The sequence below is a fragment of the Phoenix dactylifera genome, chromosome 1, assembly GCF_051530095.1.
Source record: "Phoenix dactylifera cultivar Ajwa chromosome 1, Ajwa_hap1_PhDact_Kaust_v1.1, whole genome shotgun sequence".
Taxonomy (NCBI): Eukaryota; Viridiplantae; Streptophyta; class Magnoliopsida; order Arecales; family Arecaceae; genus Phoenix; species Phoenix dactylifera.
Window position 1 is genome coordinate 19,742,634 of NC_143190.1, and position 22,766 is coordinate 19,765,399.

The 22,766-nt window shown below is 48.1% G+C and overlaps 1 protein-coding gene across 3 annotated transcripts in view; it reads left to right on the forward strand.

Annotated features, from left to right (window-relative positions):
* Window positions 1-13,226: 13,226 nt before the first annotated feature.
* The window catches only part of EMB2247 (protein EMBRYO DEFECTIVE 2247), a 57,808-nt gene continuing 48,268 nt past the window's right edge, over window positions 13,227-22,766 (forward strand). Inside the window, exons 1-3 of one of the 3 annotated variants that reach the window (XM_039126030.3) lie at window positions 13,227-13,557; window positions 13,649-13,733; window positions 15,463-15,589. In XM_039126030.3, coding sequence (XP_038981958.1) covers window positions 13,416-13,557; window positions 13,649-13,733; window positions 15,463-15,589 — 354 coding nt within the window. In that variant the 5' untranslated portion in view covers window positions 13,227-13,415. The remainder of the gene's footprint in view (window positions 13,558-13,648; window positions 13,734-15,462; window positions 15,590-22,766) is intronic. The other 2 variants (XM_039126032.3, XM_088721079.2) reach the window with 2 other exon arrangements.

Here is a 22,766-nt window from a genome sequence, read left to right on the forward strand (position 1 = left end):
AAAACTCCAAGAGGGGTCTCTTACCCCTAAGACATGGAATTCATCTCTCCAAGAAGATGTGCCCCAACACATCTGAAGAGATTCAACGCATGAGCAAGATCCCCTATGCATCAGCAATAGGGAGCCTCATGTATGCCATGCTATGTACACGACCTGATATAGCCCTTGCTGTGAGTGTCACAAGCAGATATCAGTCGAATCCAGGTGAAGAACACTGGACAGCTGTGAAGAATATTCTTAAGTACTTGAGAAGAACTAAAGATTTATTCTTGGTCTTCGGAGAAGATCAGAGTTGAAGGTAGAAGGATGCACACATATTGATGATAGAAAGTCTACATCAGAATATGTGCAATTGTGGTTCAGTAAATTGGAAGAGTTCCAAACAACCGATCATTATAGATCTACCTTAGAAGCTGAATGTTAAGCCGTATCTAAGGGTGCAGTGGAAACCTTCTGATTAAAAGTTAATTGCAGATTTAGGTGTAATGTCATTAGATGCCATAACACTTTACTGCGATAACATTGGCACCATAGCACTAGCTATGGAGCCATGGTCTCATCAGAAGTCCAAGCACATAGAGCGGCGCTTCCATTTCATACGCGACTATGATGTAGAGATGCAGAGAGTAGACTCCGCGGATAACGTGGCAGACCCGTTCACTAAGCAGCTGAGTCAGCAAAAGACTGAAGCCCACCTTGAGAAGATGGGCCTAAGATATATGACCAATTGGCTTTAGTGCAAGTGGGAGATTGTTAGATGTATGCCCTAGAAGCCAATTTGGCTGACACATTGTTGATTCTAGGGACATAATTTTGTACTTGACTATTTATTATTGAATAAATAAAAGGCATCTTTTCATTCATATTGTTTATGTGTCTATGAATCGTCCAAGAAATTAATAAGATGATGATACATATTCTCAAGAGTTGAGAATTTGAGCCACGTATCATTGGTGATTAATTTCTAAATGCTCCTGATCAATGGATCATCACGAAGACGGTGATCGATCCGATCAGTGCACAGATCACTTTCCTTCTGGATGGACGAGACTTGAGTCCACAGTGTAGGGACAGTGAAGTGATAGTGCAGGTGCTTGTTAGAGAACAAGGATACTGAGCGTGACCAAGACAAGAAGTCACTTGGATGTCTATCCACTCGTCAGTGACTTGCTTGATGTTGCAGTAGTGTGACTGGTCCTTTGACCTGCGGTGCTTCGGCTACTCACAGTGAGGTTATTGTAGTTTGACTGCACACATACATGGTCTCTAGCCATATGGGTCCATGCAGTGTAGATTGGCTGCAGTAAGTTCACTGTAGGAGTAGGGTATGCACCTATAAGGAATCTATCGACCTTGATAGAAGAGGAGTGATCCTATGTGATTTGTTAGACTGAGTTCTAAGACCTTGGCCAGGGCAGTAATATAAAGTGGAAAAAGAGTTTTTCATTAGCGAACTCAAGTCGAATAAATCTTGACATATGACAGACGATGGGGTTTGACGAGTTGTCCATGACCTCCGTCCTATAGGGATCCACGATAGTAGGACTGTATCACACGTTAACTGCACCTAGAGGTTCATCTTTCTATTCTACTGGATAGCCACTACATGCTGCTAGGTGTCACTGGTGGATGGTGGGACTCATAGGGATTATCTTGATGATCGATAAACCCTAATGAGTTGAGTTAGAATCGTTCCAACCCATTGAAAGGAGTTTTCAATGATATTGAGATAGAGATCACAATATATCTCACTACCAGTCAGAGTAGAACCTATGGGGTCACACACACTAGAAGTATTGACCGATCCGATGGTTGAAATCGTGATTAGGAATCACAAGTAATCAATTTGATTGATAAGAAGTTGAAGAAGGAAAGGGAATTAATTAATTGGACTTGAAACAAGAATCCTACTTTGGGTAGGATTCCTAGAGTCCTAATTGGATTAGGACTGGGAATCCTAGTTGGAGTAGGACTGGGATTCCTACTTGGAATAGGATTCCTACAATCCTAATGAGATTAGGAACTTTGAATTAAAATTGGATTCCTACTTGGAGTAGGATTCCTAGAAATCCTAATTGGATTAGGACTTCGAATTCAAATAAAGTCCTAATTGGATTAGGACTAAAATTAAACAAATCCTAATTGGATTAGGATTCCTTAAGTCTAAATTAATTATTAATCTAATGAATCAACATGACTCCTAATTGGATTAGGATTGAAGAGTTCAATTAAGTCATGATTCATTCAAGTCCTAATTGGATTAGGACTAGCGTAGATTGAACCCAAATTTGGCTAATCCTAATTAGATTAGGATTAAACCATGAGAGAGGCACCTAATCCTTTTTGGAAGAGGATTGGGTTAACCAAGTAAGAGGGTCATCAGCCCCTCTTCACTTAGTTGGTGCGACATGAAGAGAGAAAGGGGGCCGGCACCCCCTCTTGGAAAGTAGTCAAGGGCTCCTAACTTGTAGGAGCCCTTCATCCTTATTAAAGGAGGACTAGGGCCGGCGCCCTAGATGGACCTTTCTCCTCTTCATCACGTGGCCACCCCCTCTCCATCTCTCCTTGGTTCAGCCGCCATCAGCAAAGGGAAAAGAAGAGGAGGCGTCTCCCTCCTCTTGGTCTTCTTCCTTGGCTCCAACGCATGGAAAAAGAAGAAGGCTGCAGGGGCTTTTGATCTTCTTCCCATCTTCATCCTTCTTCTTCCTCCTCTCAAGCACAATCAAGGGTTGATTGAAAGAGAGGAGATCAGCCATCAAAAGCTATCTCTGCAAGGGAGCTAGCACCCCGGTGAGATAGAGAGCTTGGATCGGATCCTGCTTCGTGTGGATACCCGTAGAGGCTGGACGTTTGAACGGCTTCAAGCGAACCCTCTTCCAAAACCACGAATTCAGATTTGCGGTGATCATCTACCTGCACAAGGTGAAGATTTGATCTTCCTAATAGTTTTAAAAGTTTTAATTCTTACCTAATTACGAAAGGTCTAGAAACAACGTTCATGCGATGAACGTCGAACCCGTGCATGCCGATTCCGCTGCCATCTGATTTTTGTTTTGAAATATCAGCGGCATGGGCGGGTTCCCAACAGTGGCATCGAATGCCGTCGAAATGTCGTCGAATATCGTCGAAGTGGCGTCGAAATGTCGTCGAAGTGTCGTCGAATGTCGTCGAAATGGCATTGAAATGGCGTCGAATGTCGCTGAAATGGCGTCGAAATAGCGTTGAAATGGCGTCGAATGTCGTCGAAATGACGTTGAAATGGCGTCGAAATGGCGTCGAAATGTCGTCGAGCACTTAGATGAGCATAACGGAAGAGCTCGATCACTTAGATGAGCTTGAGAGCGGAAGAGCTCGAGCACTTAGGTGAGCTCGAGTATGGAAGAGCTCGAGCACTTAGATGAGCTTGAGAACCGAAGGGCTCGAACACTTAGATGAGCTCGAGTACGGAAGAGCTCGAGCACTTAGATGAGCTCGAGAACATAAGGGCTCGAGCACTTAGATGAGCCCGAGTACGGAAGAGCTCAGCTCGAAGGTAAGCATCAGCTCGAGAACATAGACGAGGGAGGGCGATGTCGGAGATGGAGGTACCTTTTAGAGACATTTTAACAGCTCCCAAGCTTTGAGGTCCCTCAGGACTTGGCTCAGCACCGGCTGGGAGTCGTTGGAGGCCGTTAAGCGGTACGCGTTGAGCTCTGGGCCGCGCCGCTTCCCCTCGAGGTCGAGGAGCTATGATTATGCATGATCCATGGCTACCCAAGAGCTTTTTTTTTCTGGATAGGCTGGACCCGATCTCATCGTTGCCTTGATTGGCCAAGAGTTGCGTTGTAGGCCGAGCTGACTCGGACCATGAGAAGATTTAACTTCATAGTACTTTCTTGGGATGGAATCTCTTGTGAATCTAGCTAGAGGAGTGCTCATCCTTTGGAAGGCATTACAAAATAAGGTGTCAGCCGGCTTCCATTATGTACTAAAATACTTTTTAAAGCCTTACAAAGATGAAGAAAATAGCTACAGCGTCGTCATAAAGAGGGCTCAACACCCTTTTGGTCTTCATCGGAAAAGGAAACAACTTTCGTGCTTTGAGGAAGCTCTTCCTTCTGAGCTCGATGCTTCCGGTGTCCCTACTCGCCCGCCTTCTGATGGCATTGATGATGCCCGCGAGAGATCAGTTGTTGTTCCGCTCATCACGCGGCACTAGGTTTTGTTCCTCAGGCTCTCTCCTGTCGGCATGATCACGGACAAAACAACTCAACCGACCTCGGCGGACAAGTGCCTCGATCTTATCACGAAGCTCGTAGCAATTCTCCGTATCATGGCCGCGATCTTGATGGAAGTGGCAATACTTTTTCGAGTACTTCCGCGACTCTGTCGGTCGCATCCTCAATGGAGGTCGGAGGTAGCCCGGACCCTCAATCTCCATGAGGATCTCTGCTCGGATGGATGTGAGGGGAGTGTATGTCTGAAACTTTTGGAGGGAAGACCTCGGGCAAGCTAGGTTCTCGGGCCAAGGAGGCTCTTTCTCATGCCAGAGGAATCTACTGCTTGGTTGGGAGTGCTCCTCTTGGCGCTTCTTTTGCATCTTGGCAGGTCGTTCGGCTGCCTCCCGCCGAGAGGCCATGGCTTCCTCAGCCTTGGCGTACTTACGAGCTCGGGCCAACATTTCAAAAAAGTTGGCAGAGAAGCTCTTCTTGATGGAGAAGAGAAATTTGTAGGACTGAGCCCCAGTCTTCAATGCCGACATGGCGATTGACAGGTCGAGATCGCGAACCTCCCATGTGGCCGAGGTAAAGTGATTAATGTAGTCTTTTAAGGATTCTCCCTCCTTCTGCTTGATGGCAAAGAGGGAGTCCGAGGTCCGGCGCTGACGCCGGCTAGCAGCAAAATGGGTGGGGAGCTGCCTGCCCAACTGTTCAAAGGAGAGAATCGAGCTGGGCTTTAGTCTGGAGAACCAAAGACGAGCTGCCTTACGGAGAGTTGCTGGAAAGGCTTTGCAGAGTAGAGCGTATGTGGCTCCTTGGAGTGTCATAAGGGTCTTGTAGCTCTCCAAATGATCCAGAGGATCGGATGAGCCATCATATGGCTCAATCTGTGGCATCTTGAACCTCTGGGGGATTGACTTATCCATGATCCATTGAGGGAATGGAGACTCTGTTGTAAAGTCAAGGTCGGCGTCTCGCTTCGGGCCTCGGTTTTGAAGCATCTATATCTGCCGCTCCAAGTCCTCGATTTTTCTGCCGAGCTCGGATGGGGCTCCTGTTGCAACTTGGCATGGGGCAGACCCTGCCTCAGATGGGTGCTCCCGTACTCGAGGTGTCAGGCTTCGGCGCAAACTCTCAGGATAATGGATGCGCGACAAGCCCTTCCGGCTTGGGGGTCGAGCTCGGTGGGAGCTTCGGTGGTGGCGATGCTCTACAGAAAAATGACGTCGCAAGCGGCATCCCGAGGACCCATGCTCGTGAGGAGGGAGTAGAGGTTGATCTTCTACTTGCTGTAGGCCTTGGACGACCGTAGTGAGTGTTTGGACTTGTTGAACAAGCAGGTTGAACTGCTCTGGTTGGACTTGGGGGACTGGATTCGCCGGAGGTCTTGGTGGTGAGTTTTGGACAGAGTGTCCAGGACTTGGTGGAGGACGCCGGGAGACGTTGGAGGCTCCTTTGCTTCTCAACTTCATGGCCACAACTCGGGCCCTTTCTCTAGCGCCAACTGTTGCTGGAAATTGGACTCGGGGTGACCATGGTCCGAGGAGAAGGAGCTTCGGTGCGGGCGGTACATCGCCGGGCGGCGTCCTCCGGGGGACCTGCAAAAAGCCGGTGGCCGGGGTTTCCGGCGCTGGGCCTCCAATGCTTAAGTCAGAGGGGGGCTTAATTTTGAAGAAGGAGATGGACTGTATGTAGAAGTCACAGCCAGAAGTTAGCCTTCTCCCCAGGGGGAGAAGTTCTCCTTTTATAGGAGGGACTGTTGCTGGTGGTCCAAACCGAGAACGATTGGCACGGCGGTGTGAACGGAGTTCCGTTTGAGTTGCCTTGGTTGGTGTTGAGTGCGCTCCACCTTCCACCGGGAAACCTGCAAGCAAGCCTCGCACCACCACTGGGGTAGTGGGAGCCCTCCGACGATCAAGTCAGAGGAGATTGGAGGATAAGGAGAGATAATAGTAGCAAGTAGGAGAATGCTCTGGAAGTTCTTGCTTACCCCCCCCTCCTCCCCCAGCCGCATATATACCAGGCTGGGGGGTCTTTCAGGGGGGTTCGTCATCGTGGGGCACGATGGAGCTGCCACTGACACGGCCGTTACAGGGCGTCGTGGGGCAGCGCTGGGTACGGCCATGACAGGGCGTAGTGGAGCTCCGCCTTGTACGGCTGTTACAGGGGATCGTGGAGCAGCGCCAGATACAACCGTTGCAGGGAGTAGTGGAGCAGGAGGCTGCGGCGTGCCTCTGGGGAATAGCCTGTCGTTATCGAGAGATGTCCGACTCGGGGTCGGATTGCTGGATCAAGGGGCAGCCGACTCGGGGTCGGGCTGCGAAGACGAAGATATCCGACTCGGGGTCGGATCGCTGGATCAAGGGGCTGCCGACTCGGGGTCGGGCTGCGGAGCCGAAGATGTCCGACTCGGGGTCGGATTGCTGGATCAAGAGGCTGCCGTAGTCTTCCTGGGCGCGCGTGCCGGTCACGTGGGGCATGGTGGCTAAGTTCCCCCGTAACAGTAGCCCCCCACTTCCGAGCCCGGAACCAGAAGGGGAACGGGTGAAGGGAGTGATGCTTCGAGATTGCCGCCATCCCTCGGAGAGGCGCGCGCGCTTCGAGCTCCCCGCCTTCTTTATGGCGTATGGCGGTTGTTGCTGACCTGGCAGTCTGAGGATTTCGGCGGCATCCTTCCTTAATGCCGACTCTTGAAATTCTTCGGGCGCTAGGCCAGGCATCCGAGGGTTAGGCCTCAGGAAATTCTTCCGGCACTAGGCCAGGCATCCGAGGGTTAGGCCTCAGAAAATTCCGCTCGTTGGTCGGCCAAGGCTGGCGCAAGCCGAGGCGACCGGTCGGGGCTTCAGGCTAGTCTGCTCCCGGGATGATCATCGGGTTAGCCTGGCATCTGAGGGTTGTCAGGCCTCAGAAAATTCCGCTCGTTGGTCGGCCAAGGCTGGCGCAAGCCGAGGCGACCGGTCGGGGCTTCAGGCTAGTCTGCTCCCGGGATGATCATCGGGTTAGCCTGGCATCCGAGGGCCGAGCCTCGGAAAATTCCGCTCGTTGGTCAGCCAAGGCTGGCGCAAGCCGAGGCGACCGGTCGGGGCTTCAGGCTAGTCTGCTCCCGGGATGATCATCGGGTTAGCCTGGCATCCGAGGGCCGAGCCTCGGAAAATTCCGCTCGTTGGTCGGCCAAGGCTGGCGCAAGCGGAGGCGACCGGTCGGGGCTTCAGGCTAGTCTGCTCCCGGGATGATCATCGGGTTAGCCTGGCATCCGAGGGCCGAGCCTCGGGAAATTCCGCTCGTTGGTCGGCCAAGGCTGGCGCAAGCCGAGGCGACCGGTCGGGGCTTCAGGCTAGTCTGCTCCCGGGATGATCATCGGGTTAGCCTGGCATCCGAGGGCCGAGCCTCGGGAGATTCCGCTCGTTGGTCGGCCAAGGCTGGCGCAAGCCGAGGCGACCGGTCGGGGCTTCAGGCTAGTCTGCTCCCGGGATGACTATCGGGTTAGCCTGGCATCCGAGGGCCGAGCCTCGGGAGATTCCGCTCGTTGGTCGGCCAAGGCTGGCGCAAGCCGAGGCGACCGGTCGGGGCTTCAGGCTAGTCTGCTCCCGGGATGATCATCGGGTTAGCCTGGCATCCGAGGGCCGAGCCTCGGGTAATTCCGCTCGTTGGTCGGCCAAGGCTGGCGCAAGCCGAGGCGACCGGTCGGAGCTTCAGGCTAGTCTGCTCCCGGGATGATCATCGGGTTAGCCTGGCATCCGAGGGCCGAGCCTCGGGAAATTCCGCTCGTTGGTCGGCCAAGGCTGGCGCAAGCCGAGGCGACCGGTCGGGGCTTCAGGCTAGTCTGCTCCCGGGATGATCATCGGGTTAGCCTGGCATCCGAGGGCCGAGCCTCGGGAAATTCCGCTCGCTGGTCGTGCGCCTGTCGCTTGCCGCCCGACGGGATTTCTCCGTGGCCAGCTGCGATCGTGTTTCTCCTCCTCTCCAAGCGTCGCCTGGGGAACACCAGATGGGCATTAAATGCTAATTGAGGGGTTACCTGGGAAATCGGATCGCCAGTTGCTGCTTGCGAGGAGTGTCAGTTAAGCGGCCGCGATACGCGCGTTCTTCGAGGCGGATGCGGCCTGGGCGCGAGCGGAGATATGTAGACCTAGGGGTACAGGCCACCCGGAGTGTCCTGCACAAAGAATGCGATTAAGGAGAATAACGCTTAGGAAATCGCGGGAAGATACGCCTCGAGAGCCGGATCGGCTCCGGATTCAATGCGCCCGCATTTATTGGAGCCACCCGCATCGGAACGACCGGGGGGCCGCAGTTTGGCTATAAATATAGGTGCAGGTGCGATGGAGCCTGCCAAGCCGGAGCTGTTCAGGTTGCCATGGATCGTGGGCCTCCTCTCCGGCGCATGGTTGAAAGACCCCTACCGAAGGAACGGGAGGCGCGCCCTTCGCGACTTCCGCCAACTAGCCGTTTCATCTGGGATCAACAAGGAGGTTCTCCCCGGCGGAACTCCGCTCTAGGCGTTTCATCCGGGATCACGTCTCCCCTCCTTGAAGTTCGGCCTCCCGATTGAGCTCCGCACCAGGCGCTTGATCCGGGACCGCGCCTCTATATGCTCTTCTCCCTTGTATTCCTTCTCTCCCCTAACATTGGGGAGGACCGGAATATCCCTTGGAGGTGGCGTTCCCCTGGAGGCAGCGGGAGCTTCGTCTGCGGCGGCTCCTCGTCTTTTTCGTGAGGCGTGGATGGCGCCTCTGGGTAGGAGCAGTGTGGACTTCTCCTTCGTCCACTTCTTCTTCATCCGCGCTGGCTCTTCGTCTTTTTCGTGAGACGTCGATGGCGCCTCCGGTTGGAAGCACCCACTTCCGGTGGGATTGCAGCCGCTTCGGATGGAGGTTTCGGGATCCCAGATCTCCAGCTCCTCGGAGTCTCCACCTCTTCTTTACTTTCTTTACACCCTAATTCTCCTCTGGGAATTCCTTGTAATCACACGAGCACGCCGTTGTAACCAGAAATTATTGAAATGAAAAGTGTTACACATTTTTGAACCGTCTTTCCGGCATTGTCGTTCTACTGGTAATACATCCGCAGGTTAGCGGAATTCCAGCTCCTTGAAATTTCTCGACCATCTAGGGCCTCCAACTGGTAGGAGCCAGGTCGGTTTACCCAGCGAACCCTATACGGGCCTTCCCAATTTGGCGCTAGCTTCCCACCTTCCGCAGGTTGAGATGCTTTAGCTCGCCTTAGCACCAGATCTCCGATTCTGAAAAGCTTCGGTCGGACCTTGGAGTTGTAATATCGGGCCACCCTCCGCTGATACATCGCCATCCGAACCTGCGCCATTTCCCTCGCTTCTTTCAAGAGATCCAGGTTCCCTCGGAGTTGCTCCGAATTGGCCTCGGGTCGGTGCGCGGCCACCAGTGAATCTTATGAGGGGGGTGGATGTTTTGTGCAACAATTGTCTGGACAAGCTCATCTTTTGGAAGGCCTCGTAAAACAAAATATCAGCTGAGCTTCCACTATCCACAAGAACACGCCTTACATCATAGTTTGCCATAGTGAGGGAGATCACCATGGCGTCATCGTGGGGGGTCTGAATTCCCTTTACATCTTCATCACAAAAAGTGATTACATTACCGACCCTCTGCCTCTTTGCGACGGCTGCCCCTGACGCTTCAGTCGAGCCCCCTGCGTTCCTCTCGGGCCGGGGGCAGCCCCCAGTGATAGTGTGGATCACGCCCGCGACGGGTCGATTCTGCTTCCGAGGCTCCTGAGGGGCCGGGTCGGCCGGACGCGGGTCTGCGGGGGGACGTCGGTCGTTCACATATCGACCGAGACGCCCTCGGCGGATGAGAGCCTCGATCTCGTCCCGAAGCTGGAAGCAGTCTTCGGTGTCGTGGCCGTGGTCCCGGTGGTACTCACAGTACGCCCGAGAGGGCCTCCTCCCAGGAATCTTCTTCATCTGTCTCGGGACCGGGAGGTCCTCCCGCCCCTTGATTTCCATGAGGATCTGGGCCCGGGGAGTCAGGAGAGGAGTGTACCGGTTGAAACGTCGGGGCGGAGAACAAGGGCGTAGGGCGCCGTGGTTCCTCGCCGGCGACAGGCTTCTGCGCCGACGTTGAGGCGTCGGGCTCCTCCTCTGGCGTGCCTCTTTTCGCCTTTTCTTCCCGAGCTTTGGAGGGATCTCGGCGGCCTCCTTGCTCCGGTGGGCGGCCGCCTCCTCGGCGTCCGCATACTGGTTCGCCCGGGACAACAGCTCCGGGAAGCTCCGCGGCAGGCGTTTGTCCAGGGAGAAGGTGAGTCTGCCCTTTCGGAAGCCACGCTTCAGGGCTGAAAGAGCCACCTCCTGGCTCAGGTTCCGGACTTCCAGCGTAGCCTTGTTGAAGCGGGTAAGATAATCCCGCAAGCTTTCTCCCTCGTTTTGCCGGACATCAAAGAGGGAGTCGGAGACCAGTCGCCGCCGGCTACTGACGGTGAAATGGGTGATGAAGAGGCGAGTAAACTGGTCGAAGGATTGGATTGAGTTAGCCTCCAAGCCGGCGAACCACGCCCTTGCCGGGCCACGGAGGGTCGCCGGGAAGGCCTTGCAGAGGAGAGGATCTGATGCTCCGTGGAGGAGCATAAGGGTCCTGAAACTCTCGACGTGATCCCGCGGGTCCGCCGCCCCGTCATAGGGCTCGATCGCCGGCACTTTAAACCCCGGCGGATTCGGGGTCCGCAGGATCCTCGAGGCAAGCGCCGGCTGGGAGGAGATCTCCAAGTCGGCGAAGGGATCTTTGGAGTGGCCCTTCAGGACCTGGAGTTGTCGGTGGAGATCGTCCACCCGCCGGTCCAGGGAGCGCGACCGATGGGTGGGAGACAAGGTGCACCGAGAGGGGGACCGACTGGAGCGCGGGTTCCTTGAGGACTGGGGGGTCTGGGAACGCGCCCGGGCCCGCCTCTCGTACCCTGCGCAGCTCCGATGGGAAGGTCCCGGCAAAATGGACCGTGCTCGAGAATCTTCCTCGCGCCGGCGCTCCTCCCCATGGGAGAGGAAGGAGCGCGGGTTGAGGAGGACAGGTGAGCGCTCAGGGAGCAGCGGCTCCTGGGCCCGCTGCGGCGCCCGAGACATCACACCCTGCAGGTTCTGCACTGCCTCCGCGAGGGTGCGAACCTGCTGGGCTAACTGGTCGAACTGAGCGGCTTCGACCATCTGAATGGGGGGTGGAACGGTGGAGTGTTGCTGAGAATGTGTTGGAGACGCAGCGGCCTCCCGGCCGGAGGCGCGAGAGGCCCCGCGACCGGAGGCATTGGAAGCTCCACGACCACCTCGCCGTGCCATTACGATCGCTCTGAGATTCGGGCCCTCCTTCTAGCGCCAACTGTTGCTGGTGGTCCAAACCGAGAACGATTGGCACGGCGGTGTGAACGGGGTTCCGTTTGAGTTGCCTTGGTTGGTGTTGAGTGCGCTCCACCTTCCACCGGGAAACCTGCAAGCAAGCCTCGCACCACCACTGGGGTAGTGGGGGCCCTCCGACGATCAAGTCAGAGGAGATTGGAGGATAAGGAGAGATAATAGTAGCAAGTAGGAGAATGCTCTGGAAGTTCTTGCTTACCCCCCCTCCTCCCCCAGCCGCATATATACCAGGCTGGGGGGTCTTTCAGGGGGGTTCGTCATCGTGGGGCACGATGGAGCTGCCACTGACACGGCCGTTACAGGGCGTCGTGGGGCAGCGCTGGGTACGGCCATGACAGGGCGTAGTGGAGCTCCGCCTTGTACGGCTGTTACAGGGGATCGTGGAGCAGCGCCAGATACAACCGTTGCAGGGAGTAGTGGAGCAGGAGGCTGCGGCGTGCCTCTGGGGAATAGCCTGTCGTTATCGAGAGATGTCCGACTCGGGGTCGGATTGCTGGATCAAGGGGCAGCCGACTCGGGGTCGGGCTGCGGAGACGAAGATATCCGACTCGGGGTCGGATCGCTGGATCAAGGGGCTGCCGACTCGGGGTCGGGCTGCGGAGCCGAAGATGTCCGACTCGGGGTCGGATTGCTGGATCAAGGGGCTGCCGTAGTCTTCCTGGGCGCGCGTGCCGGTCACGTGGGGCATGGTGGCTAAGTTCCCCCGTAACAGGAGGGGTTCCTGGGTTACCTGTGATGTGACTAGGCGAATTTAATGAGTTACCGTCATGATTGGGCGTGATTATGTGAATTAATGAGTTGCCGTGGATGACTAGACGAAGTTGAGTGAGTCAGCGAGTTGCCGTGGATGGCCTGAGGTTTTGAGTAAGCTGGAGGTCCATGGAGATCATGCGCATTTAATGGTTGATAATCGTAGCAGGGTATGGTCCCTCGTTGATATGTCGTGGCGTGGCGGGCAAGCAAAGTATGGTGCGGTGAGACTGCTGCAGGGCATGGCCGCAATGTGTGGACGACGAGCTCGGCCTTCTGGGCTCGGCCTGCATGAGCTCGGCCTGCATGGGCTCGGCCTGCATGAGCTCGGCTGCATGAGCTCGGCCTTCTAAGCTCGGCTTGGCCTGCATGAGCTTGGCCTGCTTGCATGAGCTCGGGCTCGCTGTCGGATTTGGGTGCTTTAATTATACTTGTGAGGTGGTCCATTTTTTTTCCAACAACATGCATATTAAAAGTCCCACATCATGAATTTAGGATATGAACGGTTGAACTGGATAGGCTGAGAAAAGAGTTTCGAATAGTTTCTGATCGGGGTAAATATGGGGAAGCCGAGAGAGATCATATCTGGTGAAAATTTGACCAGGGGTATTTTTGGAATTGATGAAAAACAAGAAAATTTAGAGAAACAAAAAAAAAAAGAGTTTTAGCGTAAAAGAAATTGATATTTCTTTATATTTGTTAATATTCGAATTTCATCTATTTTTCCATTCATTTGGGGTTATAATTATGGCCAAAACTTAGAAAGTTAGATTGCGGAAAAAAAAACCCCAATATTTTGGGAGAAAAGATATAATCGAGTGTTATATAGTAAAAAAAATTTAACAATAGAATTTTTTTTTTTCACATAGAATATTATCGCGCTTATATTGTTTTTACAATTTAGGAATAAGATTGAATTAAGATAAGATAGAAGAGACCGGCGGGCGAGCTCGGCCGCCCGGGCTCGCGCAAGCAGCAACTCATCGCTCCCGCTTAATCCCTGCCCACCCGAATAAACCCTCGCTATCTCCCAAGCCCCAGGATCTCCACTTCTAGTACCTCTGCTCGATTGAAAGGACGAAGCCGCTCCAATGGCGCTCGCGAACCCTTCTCTCCTCTCAACTCGCTCGATTTGTAGATTAAATCCTCTGTCACTCTCTTCTCGCACCCTCAGATTCGGATTCACGCCTTTCCGCAGGAAGCTAAATCGACCCAGTCGGAGGTTCTTCTCAGGCAAGTGATCTCCATTTTCTTCTTGCTAATTTTTTTCTTCTTCTTCTTATTTTCTTTTTAATTGTTTCTGTTCGTTGTCTCTCTTGAGCAGTTTTGGCATCCCAGAACGACATTTTCAGCTCTCCAGATACGGCAAAATCGTTTGATTTTTCATCGGAGGAACGGATATATAACTGGTAATCTATCTCTATACAAGCACTCTTTTGCGATTTCTTTTCTGTCCTTTTTTTTGTTTGAAACAATCTCGATTGGTAAGTCAGCTTAAGAGTTTCTCTTTTCCTTTCCGTGGGAAGGGGTTTGATCAAAGCTCGGTTAGTTTAAATGATTATAAACGTTTTGGTAAAATTGCACATTATCTTGAGCGGATAAGCATTCAAAAATGAAACAGGTGATGTAAAGATTAACACCGTATCACTGTGTTGAAGCAGTGTACAAGTATAGACAACATGGTCACGCCTTACGAGTCAAAAAGAATGTGAATTCGTTAGCCCCAACCAATACTTTTATCCTGTTGCTTTTGAAAATGTACTGTCACAAATATGTCACAATTGCTCTCAGCTGAAAATCTTTTCTTTCAGAAATTTCTCACCTCCCCGTTTAACAAAAATTTCTGTGACTCTATAAGATCATTGGTTTTCAAATTTTGTTGATTATTTTCGAGACATGGGTAGCCCATTCGAGCAACTTGATCCTCCTTTTTGAACCTAATAATAGTAAATCTTTTCTCTCATTTGTTCTTCTCCCTGTTGAGGAAGTCTAATGAATTTTTTTCTTGACTCTTGAAGGAAAATCATAATCCTAGATTTACCTCCTCATATGCTGCAAAAATTATTACTGCTGCTAAGATGCATAAAATAAGGAGTTAAGTTGAAGACTCCATCCTTCTTCCACTTCCCAGATTCTAGAATTTCGGTTAGTACTGATACTTGTCTGTTCAAGCAGATAAAGTAACAATTTGAGGCAAATTTCAAATTCTTATTAGTTAAGCCCCTTCTCAGTATAGACAACCCCAAGTTTTCTTGCACTTCTGTTGGACCCAATAATTTCTTTCTTCAGTGAAAATGGAAGATGGCTTAAACCAAGTCAAAACCCACTCTGCAACTGATACAAGCCTGACCTGGAACTAATCTAAGTTCGACCTGTAGTAACTAATATCTAACCCTCAGACAACTTGACCCAAACTTAACTCTTAGGTAATTAACTATCCTTGAAGTAGCCGTAACCTCTTTAAAAACTGTTCCATTTAAGTCAATTTTACCTTTCTATTATCAAAGTGACCTCCCATAATCCTAAGCCCAACCAAGAGATCTAGGTTTAATAGCTTAAAACTATCCTCAAGCTAAAGTGCTCAATAAGCTATGAGAAGCACAATTTCTTATATAATTTTTATTTGCTTCATACCAAGATCTGCCAAATCATGCTGAACCGGTTGGTTTGGAGCATACCGAATTGGACTGGTTAGAAACTGACATAAGCATGTGCCAAATCATGCTTCAAAGCTACAGTACAACTATTTAAAAACGACATGAAATGTGATGGCAAAGGTTAATCTGCTTTTATGTGTCTAGATGTATGCGTTCTGTGCACGTAAGCATGTGCCGATTGATAGGTGGATGCCACTGTGTGAGAGAGAGAGAGAGAACAGAAAAGCTATTCAGAAAATTGACCCACTTAGAATAAAGATTGTTGATCATGAATTTTTGCTATGTCATTATTTGATGATAATGTTACATTTGTTGCTTTTTCAACAGTTACAACATAGGTTCATATTTTTAATTTCTGGCCATTGTTAATGTAAGTTTGCTCATGCATTTGCTGATCTTCAGGTTTTACATTGAATGACAGTGCTTGTGAATGCTTTTTGGATGATAATTTTTATTTCTCATGACTTAATGGGTTATTTAGGTGGGATTCTCAAGGGTATTTCAAACCTAGCTTTGATCGGGGAGGAGATCCTTTTGTGATTCCAATGCCACCTCCAAATGTTACCGGTTCACTGCATATGGGTCATGCAATGTTTGTGACTCTTGAGGTTGGAGAATATTACTGCTAAGCTAACTCTATGAACTTAACATTTGATAATTGTTATGAGGCTGAGTTCAAGGTCATATTTTATTTGTTTAATGGTAATGTATGCTACCTAGGGTATTGGAATTAATATCATGAACATGCTATATGGGAAAAAGAACTCGGAATTGTAACATCTCTTTATTGATTATCTTTGACTAACTACCTCAATAATATTTTTATGTGGATCTATGTCATCATATGTATGTATCTTTCTTTTTCTATTTATATTGCTAATATACTTATGTTTCTGTACTCCATACCAAGATTATGCTTCTTCATTCATTTGCTTCTATGATTTAAAATTTATTACAAGCAAATATGATGTCTGTTATTTTATGTTTGGAAACTTCATTCATTGGATAATGGTATTATGGTTTCAAATCCTAGTAGGATGTCCCCAGGGACATTGGGGATGCGGTATCATCCCAAGTTTCAGGATGGGACCATCCTGCCATCATTCCAGCATCATGATTGGCACATCCTGGACATCCCCCATCCCTTCTATTGGGATAGGGTAGGTCGGTGGCATGTCCTATTCCATACGAAAATTGGAATGGCCCTGCACCACAGGATTTATAACCTTAGTTGATATAAATATTGTATCAAACATTTAGGATCTGTTTGGCTATTTCTACAGGATTGAGCTTAAAATCCTGGAGGATTCGTGGCTTGGGCTATCTATTTAAGCATGGCTCTATATCAACCAAACTCCATGCAGCTCAAATTCTATGGAAAGAAAAAAAACTTCCATAAGTCTTTTTTTTTTTTTGTTGCAGCTAAAAGGCTAGAATTTGGGCTGGGTTTGAACATGTTCTTAAAAAATGAAAGCTAGATGGGCCAACAGGCCCAATTCCTACGGCTAATCCTGTAGGAATATCCAAACAGGCCCTTATCATAGTTCTTTTTGGTCCACTTACCTAAAAGTTAGTCTTAGCTATCACAATAATTTGGCTGCTAGAACTTGAAATATCATATCAGAAGATGTTCTTTGAATTAAACACAAAAATGCACATACAAAATTTCAGTTCGAATAACCAATAGGCCGATTAGAATCTTGATTCTTGTAGAGCTAGCTAGGATTTTTTCATAGGATGCACTTTGATACTTGTTTGGTACTGCATATAGCACCCTTATTTGGTCTGTTGAGGACTAAGCAATAACCTGGTTGATTTGATGGATGCTATGGGCCGAAGTGATAAATAAGATATTGTTGCCTCATGGATCATTGGAGACTATATGGTAATAAATAACAGTCAATTTGCTTCAGATCTTGATTAATCTGAAATTCTGAACAATATCCCTTCCTTCCAGTATTAAGATCCGAATTGCAAAGAAATCTGATGTGGCATAGCAGAAATTCTGTCACTATATGAAGAAAATTAAAGATAGAGGAAGGGAAAAGTGGAGAGAGAAGAAAAATAGAAGAGGGAAAAAAGAGAAGCTTGCAGCTTATATTTGTCTTGAGATGATCCACATACAACTTCAATAGGTCCCTAAAAGCAGGCTATTAATCCCCAACACAATTAGGATTTCTTAAAAGAGAATAAAATAAAACCAAATCATCTAGCCAAAACCTTTCTAGAATAAGATTTATTTAATAGGAAATAATCAGCTGATAACATGTCTAAATAGAGCATGTGCAAAGTGATAGAGAGGTTTGATGTGGGTTTCCTTTATGTTATAACTATTTCTATTTGTACTAAGTACTAAGTATTAAGCACTAATTGTTAATAATTGTTAGTATCATTGATATTATTATCCAAAAAATATTATTATCATTATTGTTGTTTTTATGGTACTTAATATATCTTATTTATTTTTTTATAGTTAAAAAGTGCTAATCACATATGCACTCATACATGCAGCTTGCACACCAAGGTTTCAAATACTACTGGAATGGGACGGTGTGAATGATACCGTATCATTACGATAGGTTTCCAACACCGATACATAGTGTGTTGGTATGGGACGCCATCCCTTACTATGTTTTGGTACTTGGTATTGTACCGTTCCAGCCAAAAAAGATCTGGTACTGGTAACCTTGCTGCATACTGTATATGCACTATACAGTGCCTTGATCTGCAACATACTATAGTCACTTTTTAAGGATTCATTGAAAACCAACTATTAAGGTCGGCGAAACTGTCTCGAACTATCTGGTTTGAGGCGTCCTGAGCCATACCGGCTGTGGACCGAGACGGTTCCGACGACGAAAATGAAACCTACGCCGGAGGGCGAGAAGAAGGAAAAGAGGAAGAGAGAGAGATAGCAGGTGAGGGAGGAGAAGAGAGAGAGGAAGAAAGAGGAAGGTCGAGGCCGGCTTCCGTGGCCGGCCAACGGAGGTCGGAGAGTCACCGTGCGGAGGAGGGAGCTGCGGAAGAGGGGCTCGCTCCGGTCTCCTATTTCGTTCGAAACAAGGGTTGGAGGGGCCCCTTTTATTTTTGAAGATTTTAAGTGAAAGTCGGCAAACTCATTGCCGACTCTATTTATTTTTTTTAAATAAAAAATTAAGTGAGATCGACGATTGGTTTGCCAACTTTCACTTAAAAACCTCAAAAATAAAAGGGGCTCCTCTAACCCCTGTTTCGAACAAAACAAGAGATCAAAGGGAGCCCTTCTTTGCTGCTTTTTGGCAACTCTTTGGCCTCTGCTTCCTCTGCGTGGCGGCTCTCCAGCCTCCACCTCCTCCATGCGGCGTTTCTCCGGCCCTTTGCTGGCCTCCCTCGGCCTCCCCTTTTCTCTCTTTCTTTTTCTCTCTCGTTCTTCCTCTCTCCCGTCTCTTCTACTGTGTCGGTATAGGCCTGACACGGCATAATGCGGGCCCGTACCGACTCGTCCTGCCGGGCAACCAGTACGGTGCCCGGTACTAGTTCCACCGATCCTACCAACTATTATACCTACTGATTAGGGGTTCACTAAGGGTTCTTTCTAGTTCATAAGCACGAGACTTTCACTTTTAAACAAAGTAACAGTTGTAAATATTGTGGGTGATATGTACTACGATCAAAAGTAATTCGTTTGATTCAGCGAACATGCATTTCTTAAGAGATAGCTTACATTACACTAGTAGGTTCAGATTTTAAATAATTAACCAAGGCAAAGTTTTCAATCCGAACTTATCATAGAAGCATTAATAAGAAGAGCTTATTAAGATTATGAAATTATGATCACTTTTTTGCTTTCAGCTAAGATGGATTCTATTTGTGTTTGATGTGATCAAATATTTAATAAACTTAAATCGTGATGGAATCTTGATTGCAACAAGACAAAGTTCTTTTGAAATGTTTACAGCATATAGGTTACGGAAATTAATTCAGGAATTAGTAGAACAGGTAAGTGATCATTTACAGAATATATGCTAATTATTTGAGTATACTTACACTACAGATTTCCATTCCAAAGCCTCACACCCCACTCTTCTCCTTCTTTCTAACCGGTTTTTGTTCTCTAGTTCCTTTGTTCCCTTCTCTAGATGCTAGCTCTATAGGTTGCTGAAATTTTCTGGAGTTGCAAAAATGATAGGTGGGCAGTGGCCTCCTACTTATAGGTGGTTGTTTTGATGGTGCCCAGCCCCTAGGAGACAGCAGCTAGGTCTTATTCTAAGATTCAGCAGGACGGCTGATTGGTATGTTGTGGCTGTTTTTAATAATGATAACCAAGTTGTTTTAGTATCATTGCTAGCATGAGGTGGCAGAGTAAGATGTAGCAATTTACTGGGCAAGCATGATGTGGCAGCTGTATAGAGAAAGCATGAGGTAGCAGTCCCTAAACAAGCATGAAGTGTGCACTCCCTAAATAAGTGAGAGATGACAGCCAATCGACAAGCATGAGGTGTCCTACCCTGTGAATATTTTCAATCCTTGCATTGTTTCTAATTTATAGTTAGGGTTTTATTAGCAGTGTTTTTTTTTTCCTCACTATTTTCTATGTATTTCTAAGGTAACTCCACACAATTAGCCTTGCTCTTAAATAGATTATATGCGTATGCACTGCTAAATGGTTATTGTATTTAGCCCAACTATACAAAGTAGTCATAAATAGGACAAAGTCAAGATCTGACATCATCTTCTAGTGGCGTGCTCAGTGAATCCTTGTTTGCGGCTCTTTATTACGATGGAACACCTATGCTGTGAGATCTTATGCCCAGCTTTAAAATATTAGCATCAAACTTTGTTTTTCGAGTTTATTCATACATCTACATGATTAGTCTTATCTCTATTTCTTTTACATGTTTGATCACCCTAAAGTCCCATTCTCAAACTTTTTTATGTTCTATATCCATATGGCATCAAGCAGCATTCGCCAAACTGACCTAAATCGGGCGGTTTGGCCTGTACTAAACCAAATTGACGCCAAGTTGGGACGGTTCGATTTATTGGGTCAGTTCAGTTTATAAAACCATTGCCCCTTGCCCCCCTCCCCCTACTTCGATGGTTCTCTAAGGTCTTGCTTGCTTGCTCTTTCTCTTTGCTTGAATGTTCGCTTGCTTTCTCTTCCCTCTTCGATGTCATGATGCCGGCAGGTGCTGTTGCCCTCAAGATAAGCCTCCCCCTCTCTCTCCCACCCCTCGCTCCCTCCCTCGCCCCTCCCTCCCTTCCTCTCTCCCCCTCCCTCCCTCCCCTTCTCTCTCTTCCTCGCTTCCCCTCTCCCCCTCCCCATAAGCCCCTCTCTCCCCCCTCCCTCCTCTCTTGCTTCCTCTCTCCTCTCTTTCCCTCCCCATGATTTGGTACACCCTGACTCGGTATAGTACGTACTTGTATCGTACCAAACCAGTCGTCGGATGGTACGAGCCTTGGACTGGTCCGGTAGACCTTTGCATCAAATATCTCTATCTCCATTTTGTCTAAAGCACTCTATGTCCATAGCAAATATTTATCTTTCTCGAATGTGGTCCATTAGGAATTGCAACCTCTATCAAGAGGAACAAGGTGTTATGTAGTTAGTTGAGTAGTACAATACTTCCCACTTATGTCAGCATTAGTGAAGCAAGGGGCAGTATCAATGTCATATAGGAATTAATAATTGTATTAGTGGAGCTCATGCTGTATATTATTTGGAAGATATAGATGCCTATCTAGATCTTTCAAAGATGAAGAGGTCAGCAAAAGTTGATGAATGAAAGATATATTTCGAGTTCTAGGGCTATATCAAGATTTTTCTATATATTAGCACTTGATGATATATGACAAGGTATGCCAAACCGGGCTGAACTATCCGGTTTACCCTGTACCGAATTGAACCAATGGAGACCCGGATCGATTCGGCCCTAAAATTTGAAATCTTCCTGAATTGCCCTAAACCTTTCCAAACCGCTCGGTTCGCACCGGTTTGAACCGGATCAGGCCTTCCCCCTCTTTAAAAGGATTCAATCATAGTCTATTGAATTGGGGTGAACCGTCCGGTTCATCCTGTAACGAATTGGTACCGTATAGAACCTTGATATGTGATAGTTTGGAGTGATAGTTACACAAGAAGAAACTTGGGAGAATACATTGGTATGAATCAAAGTTCGCCGTACCGGTACCGGTCGGCGTACCGGTGGCCGGCCGGACCGGTACGGTACTGGCCGGTACGCGGTGGTTTCAAAAACCACAGTGCGAGGCGCTGTGGTTCTAAAAAAAAAATCGTACCGATGCGAACCGGCTGGTTCGCACCGGTACGAGGCCGGTACCGGCCGGTACGGGCTCCGAACCGGCCTGTACGCACCCGTATCGGCCGGTTCGGCTAAAAAACCGGAAAATATCAGTTTTTTAGTGGTTCCGGTACCGGTCTAGGACCGGACCGGTACGGTATTCCATGGTATGAATGCTTTATGTAAGAAAAACCAATAAAAAATTTCTGCTAATTGTCAATTGGCTACACTATTTTTAACTCTTATGCTATGCATTTCTTCTTTTGAAGCATCAATTTGCCTACTTCCCTAGTGTTGCCACCAAAACCCGATCTGGAAGGTAGAAGGTCGCTAGCGGATTCGCATAAGAAGAAGAAGATCCAATCTGCGCCGGACGATCTGCCCATGGGGAAAGAAGAGTAGCTTGAAGGTCATTGGAGCTGATCCAACTAGAGGCCCTTCGATGCTTAAGTCAGAAGACAGGGTTTGGGGAATAGCGGAGAAGAAAGGGGAGGCATGGAGCAAAGTAGCGAAAGAGTAGGGAGTTTGTATATATGTCGTGCATACTTGGTACCTTGAGCCTTTTTTTATAGATGAAGAGTTGTTATCTCACTAGGGTTGGACTCTAGAGCTCGGAGTCAAGTGTAGAGCGGATTCTCCTTTCCTTATTTGGATAAGCATAGAAATCTGAGTCCAACTAAAATAGGTTTCCTTCAGCGCCACATGTCAGTTGATGGTTGGGCGATCAGATTTGGGCCACATCACCTAGGTAGGAAGCTATATCACTAGTCCATTGGACTAGCAATAGAAATATATCTGAAGGTGATGTAGTGCGCTATTTTGAGGATCCAATATGAATTATGAGCCTTTTCTTTCCCAAAATTTATAGTGTCTATATTGAATTGTAGGGTGACCTATTGAATCCCATGTATGTTTAGGGTATCCTAGGGTTAGGAAAATCAAGGGTAGGAGGGTTTATAGGAAGGTAGGGTTAAACCTGTAGCTGTCTAGGTTTTATGTTTATATCCTATTTTTGGGTTAAGATTGAAGAAAAGTAAAAGAAACAAAAGAAAAATGTTGAACATTGAAAAGAGAGTATAATGGGAGAGTAGAAAGAAAAAGAGATAAGATAGGGCCTCATGCCCTTCCTTGCATCACATGAGGGAAACCAAAGAGAGATAATCCAGATTCACTATAGAGGGCCTCATACATGACTTGAATCATTTAAGGGAAAACTCACATGGGAAGAAACTGATTTCATCCATCAACATTGTATTACATACCTAGGATAGGGGTAGCCATTAGTTATAAATGACTTAAAGTGACTCATGACAAGAATGCCTCTCCACTTGAATCTAATTACTAGTTAGCTCTTACTTCACACCCAAGTAACCTGTTGACCAAGTAAGGTGATTCATAGACCGAGTGAATTTAAAATTCAATAAAAATTGGTTGGTACTTGGGCAAATATCTGATGGTTAAGTAAAATAACAAAAAATAAAAGAAAATAATAGAAAAATACGCCCGA